At 51.8% G+C, this 8,880-nt stretch overlaps 2 protein-coding genes and 1 non-coding gene across 3 annotated transcripts; 1 reads left to right on the top strand and 2 right to left on the bottom strand.

The window, feature by feature from the left end:
• Nucleotides 1-2,569: 2,569 nt before the first annotated feature.
• On the bottom strand, nucleotides 2,570-2,667 carry B0H65DRAFT_t22. The gene has a single exon. It is a non-coding gene; the product is annotated as a tRNA-Ser (tRNA).
• A 1,681-nt stretch (nucleotides 2,668-4,348) lies between these two features.
• On the bottom strand, nucleotides 4,349-5,623 carry B0H65DRAFT_54233 (uncharacterized protein). The gene is made up of 2 exons (XM_062829203.1): nucleotides 5,209-5,623; nucleotides 4,349-5,108 (listed from the first exon to the last, which is right to left on the bottom strand). Exons 1-2 carry the CDS (start codon nucleotides 5,444-5,446, stop codon nucleotides 4,387-4,389), a joined length of 960 nt encoding a protein of 319 aa, XP_062687025.1. The 5' UTR covers nucleotides 5,447-5,623; the 3' UTR covers nucleotides 4,349-4,386.
• On the top strand, nucleotides 5,624-8,874 carry B0H65DRAFT_54243 (tRNA synthetases class I-domain-containing protein). Its single transcript, XM_062829204.1, has 3 exons — nucleotides 5,624-5,847; nucleotides 5,911-6,113; nucleotides 6,187-8,874. Exons 1-3 carry the CDS (start codon nucleotides 5,798-5,800, stop codon nucleotides 8,820-8,822), a joined length of 2,889 nt encoding a protein of 962 aa, XP_062687024.1. The 5' UTR covers nucleotides 5,624-5,797; the 3' UTR covers nucleotides 8,823-8,874.
• Nucleotides 8,875-8,880: the final 6 nt, after the last annotated feature.

Raw genomic sequence — 8,880 nt, 5'->3', positions numbered from 1 at the left:
GAAGGCCATTCAGGGACCTGTTTCGTTTGCCCTGCTACCGCCTCGAAACACCTTGGGGTGCCGAGAGTGCCGACTTGTCCTCATCCGCCCAGCCGTCTTCACCTTCGCGGTTGAGGCGCATCACGGTACTGAGATACCGTAGTCGGTTCCCTCCCATCATCTTGTGAGCCGCATCCAAGAGCCGAAGTCAAGAGCCGAGCCAGACGTTGGAACTAAAAAGTTCCCGTCATCATCTCCGGGGTTTAGTCTCACTTTCTCCAACACGAAAGTCCAACGTTGTCACCAAATTTTGTTGAAACGTTTGCCTGGTTAGCCAGGTCCCTTCGCCCCGCATACACCAGATTAAAATCTGCTGATATCTGGGGGCATCTGGGGGTGTCTGATGGGGTTTTCGGTTCTTACCATGGCTCCAAGTGGGCACAACACGGGCGAAACTACCTACTCCGATCAAGCTTACGGCGCTACAGGACGCTACCGCTAACGACCATGATGGCGATGAATGTCGATCATTGAAACTTTGAGAAGTGTTGGTGGACGTGTATTCAATGTTACTGCGACTCGGTTGGTTCCGATTTTGTTTCTGGCGCAAAAACTTCACTTCTTCTCATTGAGCTTACGTACCATTCTGGCTGAGCTAGCCCCAAGCCCCTAGACAGGGCAGTGAACCGAGGCCCGACAATCGGACGACGACGACAAGGCTAAAGTGAAAAAAAAGAGACCAACGCTAGAGAATTGCTAGTGCCAGGCCATGACTCCCGGTCTCTTCTCACTTTGCACCCAAATTTCTTGCATTTGTCAATGTGGCTGTATTCTCGTGATTCAACTGTTCGATACTGCGACGCTACGGACATACGGTGGGTTCCATCGCGCTGGTACATAGCTCCGAGGTTCTCTCTGCCCAGGTACCCGTCAACGGCACTACCACAGTCTCACAGAGATAAGAGAGAAAATAGTTTCTTTCCCAACCGAAAACCAGTATTTGGTGGGTGCTGTCCTTGTCGATACGACCATGACAGACACATTGTGACTGTAATATTGGACCCTGCTTTTCTCTGCTAGCTTTTGTCCTGCTCTTGGCAACCTGGAGCCTGGCAATGCCTTTTCGTCTGTCTGACCAACAACACCCAGAGAATGGGGAAACTGGAAGGCTGTGTTACTTACAAGGCAAGAAGAAACTTACCCACAATGAAAACGAAACAAGGTTAGCCCCCCAAAATTGCACACCCACATTCCTTTTCAAAACCCTAAAGACAATCCCCTGTAAAACGCTAAGACCGGGCATAGCATCACGGAGGTACAAGTCAATCCCAGTAGGTATATAATTTTATTTGTCTTGTCATCAAGCCGGCCGGGTGTCGGTCGGTTGTTTCGGCAAGCCAAAAGGGTTTGTGTGTCCAAGGGTTTATTTGGTAACATCCGCCGTGTACCAGATCTACCTGTGTAACACACACATCCATACACACTACCTGATGGGGAATAACAGCTCAGACACGCCATTTACAATACCGCCTGCGACAAGGACAAGTTGACCATCATTTCCTGGGCTTTGCCCTATCCCCTCTTGGGACTTATTCCGTTGGGGTTGGTGGGCAATGTCTCTCCGTGAACTGATACATAACGACTAGCCACTACATTACATACTGCGTACCTATAGTACACCGAAATCATGGCGTTGAGCCCAAAACCAATATTCCATCTCTTCTCTTGGCTCTTGCCCCGTTCGGACCAGTTTGACATTATATGCCATTCTTGGTTTATCGCTCGCTGGTTGCGTTGCGGTGAGGGTGGCCGCCTCTTCTGCAACCACTTGCGCAAACGGAATATCGAACGGATATCAGGCGATGATGCACATATCACCAATTTTGGTACACCGGAACTACTGTAGTAAACAAACCTACATCTCAACCAATCCGTCTTCTTTCGCCCTCCCTCCTCTCTCCGTCCGTTCGTCCGTCTGTCTTTGGCCGTTCGTTGTGTCGTGCTGGTTGAGAATGTGATGGCGCCATATGATATCGGTACGGTATAATCCGGACTAGCTTTTTTGCACAAGTGCAGTGCTTGATATTACTTCAACGCCCAGATCGGTAGCTTGTTGCCATGAGGCCATATCGGTCGGGCCTTGTAAGTCCGGCTAGCATTCTACATTTGTCAACGTAGCCTCGTACCACAACGTTGAACTTGCGCCATGCCTCGGATGTCGGCGATAGGGTTGACGATTACTGAACAGACGTGTATCTTTGTGTTGCTTTCAGTTTGTCAGCGATCTTTTCGGAGTGCGTATACAATGGCTTGATAATGAAGCTGGTGAGATTTGTAGGAGAGGCGAACGAACGATTTGACATCGTGCCATATTCCACGAACAAAACTTCATGATCACTTGCGTAACAGTAACCGACCGAGCAATTTTGTTACCGTTATTGCACTTCGACTATCATACCACCCGTACTTGAAACCCTTCTGCATGGGCGAAACAAAAACAAATTAGAAACTAAAAAAAAGAGAAGACCTGCTAGCAAGATTCACGGGTGCATCGGTGACAAGTACAAAAAGGCAAAAAGAGAAGTTGAATCGACGCGAGCAGGATTTGAACCTGCGCCTCCGAAGAGATTTGATAGACCTCGAATGGTAGTTCGAGTCAAACACCTTAGGCCACTCGGTCATCGCGCCTTCGATTTAGTTATTGTCTTGTGTTAAACAATCCACTTATATGGAACAGGTTGACCACCTTCCTATACATCGACGACACACAACTACCTTGATGCATCCTCTCTACCATCAACCACATACGTGAGCAGAACCACTGAACGTGATGCATTATTTACTTGTGACTGTTTCGCTGTCATTGATTCATTCGTAAAGTAGTAATTCATCCGTTATAGGTACGAGTCATTTGTCAGGGCGTCTCACCAAATGCCAGTTGGTACCAGGCAGAGAGCATCCTGATGCTGACACTAGAAGTGATCTGTCAACTTCATGCGTTGCAAATGTATTAACCAGCCTACTAATCCCAATGCCAACGACGCTACATATTATCCTCCATTCGGAGTTGCTTATATCCGTCTTCTTCCCGGTCACCACAGCGTAGCATTTCCTCCCCCATATATGTCAGGGCTCACCACGTTTTTTCCTTCCCTTCCTTCTATAAATATGAACCTAGATAAACCTGGGGAGGCGATGAGCATCGGGGTCCTACGATACCGCGTTCAAGAAGATACATCCGTAAATCCCTGACAACCGTACCGGTACCTCTGCTCCTCTGCTACCCTCCAGCAACACAATACAGGTTTTGAATATCGTCATCACCCAATGAAATGTTGACGAGAAACCGAGTACGATAGTCCACCAAGGTGCGACAAAGATGTGCCGTTATCGAGATCTTGCCTGAGCATCAGGGACCAGTGGAGTCCTAAGGTTGGCCACTGTCCTAGATGCATTATGGTCAATGATGGTTGTGTATATCGCGTTTCAGCGGCTTGACCGGCATCCATGATTAGGAATTTTGCCATTGTTATTGATGGAAATTCGACGAGAAATTGGATATGCTCCTTTTGCCCCAGATTCGGTGTGGGCCGCATCAAGAGTCGTTCGGTGTTTATTACACTAGTTTAATTTCGTCAGGGGGGCGTGTTTCATGTGCCTGGGTTGGTGGTCGATCCCCGAAAAGGGACTGAAAAGGCTGCCGATTGCATCATCTGGAATGAGGCGTGTAACGTAAGGGTACGTACGTACAGTGTTCGTAAACTGTAATTTGTCGACTACCCCAGACTAAGGTATTTCAGTACGGATGGTTCATCTTGGAGTTGCAATCACAAAGTTTCCCATGTGGTGTGATTGCTTATCACGTCCTGGCAGCATGGCAATCTCTGCCAAGGTATCCGCCATGCCCTTTCCGTGCTCTGGGAAGCGAAATCTGCCAATCGATTGAGCGAAATGGCATGTTTTGAAGGCCAAGAAGAACCTTGCCTTGCTGAAGGTTCCGGATACGACAGGTACAACAGGTACTCCAGGCACACCGGGCACACCAAGCACCTGGGAAAACGCCAGGTGCACAACATCCGTAGATCGCGTCCCAGGCTGATGGTCACCAAATTGTTCGTTTCAAGAACGCGGGGCAATAAGCCGTCGATGACATCAGAATCAGCTGGCCTGTCTAACCTGACCCTGGTGCCTGGTGATGAGGGACGGAGAGGTCACTCCGAGTCCGATAAATCCAGGGAGTCTGAAAGAGCCATCAAAAGTAGGCGGTGTGATGGAAGGCGGTGGAGGAAAGAGAAGCTTGGTTGGGTCCCCCTGCTTTCCCATCCCTTGTAAAATGGCATTGTGATGGCCATGAAGGACTGTCTTTGGTGGACCAACTTCAGCCGGACAGCCAGCTTGGCAGCCGTCTCAAACCGCGTCGTCCTCTCCCACGGCAGCCTCGGGAAGTTGTGTAGACGTGATCCAGTTTTCCAGCATTGCCTGGCCGCCAGGCTGGGCCGTCAGAGCTCTGCCACCTGAAGGCCCCGTTACGGTCCGCCCAATGTCCCGCCGTTTCACGACGAGGCAGAGTACGCGACCGTAGATGGCAAAGCCCTCATATGATATGTCCATAGCAAGCTTCTTCTTGTCGTCACGCTCGCCCTCCTCAGCAGCAGGCTGCCTATCTTTGCGACGCTTCCTTGCCGGAGGCCCTTCGCTTCCGTCGTCGTCGCTGTCGCCAACGAACAGGCCATCATCATCGGATAGGTCTGAGTCAATGACTTGGGCTTCGTCATCAGCGCCACTCTCATTGTTTGGTCCCGATGCTTGCCGACGTCTTCGTTTTGATCTCCTATTGGCGGATTCGGATATGACGTCCGTTTCATCGACGGTAGGGATATCGTTTAGGTTGACCTCCTGATCTTCGCTATCTTCCTCTCGAAGCATGGGCACATCATGGTCGTCGGCTGCCTCCCGAAGTAGAGCGGCTTCTACGTCAACATCGATGGGTGCTTCACGTGATTCTCCCGTGAGCTTGGACGAGTTGGACTTTAGTTTGGTCTGGATCTTGTCTCGAAAGTGCTTCTGCTTGTGCAATAGAGAGTGTCGAGTGTCTGTTTCCGTGAGGAAGACAGATACCTCAAAGTCATCTATGAAGATGTCAGTTTACAGGCATATACACGTCTGTCACAACAAACGGATCAGGGAAGCATGTCGTTTGGTGTTGGACTGGACATCAGCCAGACATACCCTCAATGACCACGTCCTTGATACTCCGCTTCTTGCTCTTCTTCTTGCTTTGCGCGCGTTCTCTCTCCTCACGCAACTTGGGCAATACTAGTGGACGTACGGCCTCAATGACCTTGGGCAGAATGGGATTCCTGGGGTTGAGAAGCCATGAGTGTGCCAAGGCCGGGTTATCGAGGTAAATACGACATTCGAGCACCGAATACTTTGTGATTCGAAGGTAACGTCTTATCGGCGCCATAGATAATATCTGGTAGAAGTGGTTCACATAGTCTTGTTAGGTGGCGGGGATGAGACGGATGTTGATGACGATGATGTCGTTCTTTGTTGACAAAGGGAGAGGTGGGGCTAGCGGTTGGCATGCCAGCGACACTCAGCTCAGCGGACCGGGCAGCCTTGCAGCGCCGACTTTTACAGGGGAGAGCAGGAGCTAGCGGGGAGCTATCCAGCCTGACGGGAGCTGCGCTGCCCCTCTGTGCGATATCGCGTCGCGAAATTTTACAGCGCATTGGAGGTTTGCGAATGTTGACTTGTGACTCCAGCATTTTGAGGTCTTTGGTTGGGTATCCAACCCCAACATGAGGCGTCAAACATGTCAAAGAACTGGTCTTCCACGCTGAGACTGCCCAAGTCCACTCTTCCGTAAGAACAGAAACCATTCCCAAGAACATCTGTGCGGTCGAATACTGACATCAGACGAGACAGGCCGCGCCCTCTCCCCACCCAACACAAAGAATACATCAAGAAATGCGCCGATGACTTCTACAAGTGGCAGGCCGCCAACCGCCCTGCTGACGATACCTTCCTCCTCCACGATGGCCCTCCCTACGCCAACGGCAGCCTTCACGCCGGCCATGCCCTGAACAAGATCCTCAAGGACATCATCATCCGTACTAAGGTCCAGCAAGGTGCGCGAACGATGCCAGGCGGCTGATTCTCCGAGCGCTTCGAACCTTTGACTGATCAGCTGTGTTGCGCCAGGCCAGCGTGTCACCTACATTCCAGGATGGGACTGTCATGGACTCCCGATCGAGCTCAAGGCTGTCAGCACCGAACAAGGCAAGACCATGACACCCCATGCCATCCGCCAGGCAGCGCGGGATCTGGCCTCCAAGACGGTGTTGGAGCAGATGAACAGCTTCCGGACATACGCCGTCATGAGTAACTGGGAGAACCGTTGGACAACCATGGACATGGCCTTCGAGATCAACCAGCTGCGTCTTTTCCAGAAATTGGTCAGTCGCGGCCTGATCTACCGCAAGTTCAAGCCTGTGTACTGGTCGCCGTCTTCCGGAACCGCCCTGGCGGAAGCCGAGTTGGAGTACAACGAGTCGCATATCTCCAAATCCGCATACGTCAGGTTTCCCATCACGAAGGATTCCACTGCCATCCCCGGCTTGGAAGGCTTTACCGGGAATCTGTATGCCGTTATCTGGACGACTACTCCCTGGACCCTCCCTGCCAACAGAGCCATCGCCGTTCACGATGATCTGCTCTACCATGTTGTCCGCGTGGGAGAGGATGCCTATCTTGTTGCCGAGGGCGGTCTCGAGCGCGTTGCCAAGGTCTTGCTGGGAGAGGAGGAGACTCCTGAGATTCTAGCCACTGTTCCCGGCAGCCAGCTCACCCAGTTGCAGTACATCAACCCTCTTCAGGGCAAGGCTGCTGCTCCTCAGCCGTTTATCCACGGCCACTTCGTCACGCCTGATTCAGGAAGCGGTCTCGTTCACTGCGCCCCAGGCCACGGTTTCGATGACTACCTGATCTGCAAAGACTTGGGAATTCCTGTTTCCGCACCTGTTGATAACGATGGTATCTTCACCGAGGAAGCCTATCCCGATGACCCAAGCCGTCTCAAGGGCATTCCTGTGCTTGAGGGCGGTTCTGCTGCCGTGCTCGAGCTTTTCAAGGACAATGTCCTGAACGTGCACAAGTACAAGCACAAGTACCCTTACGACTGGCGGACCAAGAAGCCCATCATCATCAGAGCTACCGCGCAGTGGTTTGCTGATGTAGACAATATCAAAGAGTTGGCGTTGAAGGCTTTGGAGGAGGTCAAGTTCGTCCCTGAAAGCGGGAGAAGCAGGCTCGAGGCCTTTGTTAAGGGGCGGAGCGAGTGGTGTATCTCACGACAGCGTGCATGGGGTGTACCCATCCCTGCACTTTACGATGCCAATGGTGATGCAGTGATGACTGAGGAGACCATCGAGCACATCATCTCCGTTATTCAGGAGAGAGGCACCGATGCTTGGTGGTCTGATGATGCTCATGATCCTGCCTGGATTCCCGCATCTCTTCAGGGCAAGGGCCCCTTCACCCGAGGCAGAGATACCATGGACGTCTGGTTTGACAGTGGTAGCAGCTGGACCCAGACGGACAGGCAAGCGGATGTCTATCTTGAGGGTTCTGACCAACATCGCGGTTGGTTTCAGTCGAGTTTGCTCACTCGAGTAGCAGCTATGGCGGTTCAAGGCCCGACACCTGATGGTACGACTAATGCGGTTGGCCTGTCACCATTCAAGACACTCATCACTCATGGCTTTACGCTGGATAAGGCCGGCAAGAAGATGTCCAAGTCACTAGGCAACATTATTTCGGCTGACCAAGTCATGGATGGTTCTTTACTTCCTCCGCTGAAGGTCAAGAACAAGGACAGGGATCCGAATGCGCCTCCCCCGAAGGATGCTCTCGGCCCCGACGCCTTGCGCTTGTGGGTAGCGAGCAGTGATTACACCAGTGACATTGTCCTCGGCGAGCCTGTGCTGAAGACTATCCATCAGTCCTTAACCAAGTATCGCACCATCATCAAGATGCTGACGGGCTCGATGGAACAGTCAGCCAGAACAACTCCACTGACTGCCTTGGACCACATTGCTCTTGTCCAGCTGAAGGATACTATGGCGGAGGTTGAGAGACACTACAAGAACTACGAGTTCAACAAGGCTTTCAGCAGTCTCAACAGATGGATCGCCAACGACCTTTCTGCCTTTTACCTCGAAGCCCTGAAGGACAGGTTGTACTGCGCCGATGGCGGTGGTGTCCTAGAACCTATCTTTATGGGCTTCCTCAGAATGCTGGCCCCTATCACACCTGTCCTGGTCGAGGAGGCTTGGGAGCATCGACCTGCGTGGATGAAGGAAGACCCATCTATTCTTCATCCTCTTCATCAGCTCTATAACTCGCCCCTTATTGATTCCAACCGTCTAAGGTACGATGAAGCCGTGCTTCGCAAGGACATTCCCGTCCTAATGGAAACGCACGCCGCCATCAAGGCCGCGTCTGAACTGGCACGCAGGGGCAAGGTTCTTGGCTCGTCCCTTGGTTGCTCTGTCGTTATCAACGCTCCCAAGGACAGCAAGGCACTCTCTGTCTTGCAAAAGTACAAGGATGAGCTAGATGCCATGTTTGTCGTATCCTCTGTAGACCTCGGCGGTGCCATAGAGGGAGGGCCTGCCTGGAAGTACGTCCAGGACTTCGAGATGGGTGGTCAGGGTTGCCAGGCGTGGGTATTGCCTCCCAAGGACCATAAATGTCCCAGGTGCTGGCGATTCGTTGCTCCTGCTGAGGACTCCTTGTGCGTCAGGTGCGAGGATGTTGTCGGCGAGGGTGTACAATGAAGGAAATCAAACTGCCTGATTTTTGACCTGGGACTGAAAAGATAGACTAGAGTAGACG

The sequence above is a fragment of the Neurospora tetraspora genome, assembly GCF_033439725.1.
Source record: "Neurospora tetraspora strain CBS 560.94 chromosome Unknown B0H65scaffold_1, whole genome shotgun sequence".
In the NCBI taxonomy this organism is placed as follows: Eukaryota; Fungi; Ascomycota; class Sordariomycetes; order Sordariales; family Sordariaceae; genus Neurospora; species Neurospora tetraspora.
Note: the sequence above shows the minus strand (reverse complement) of the source record. Positions and strands in the feature narration are given on the sequence as shown.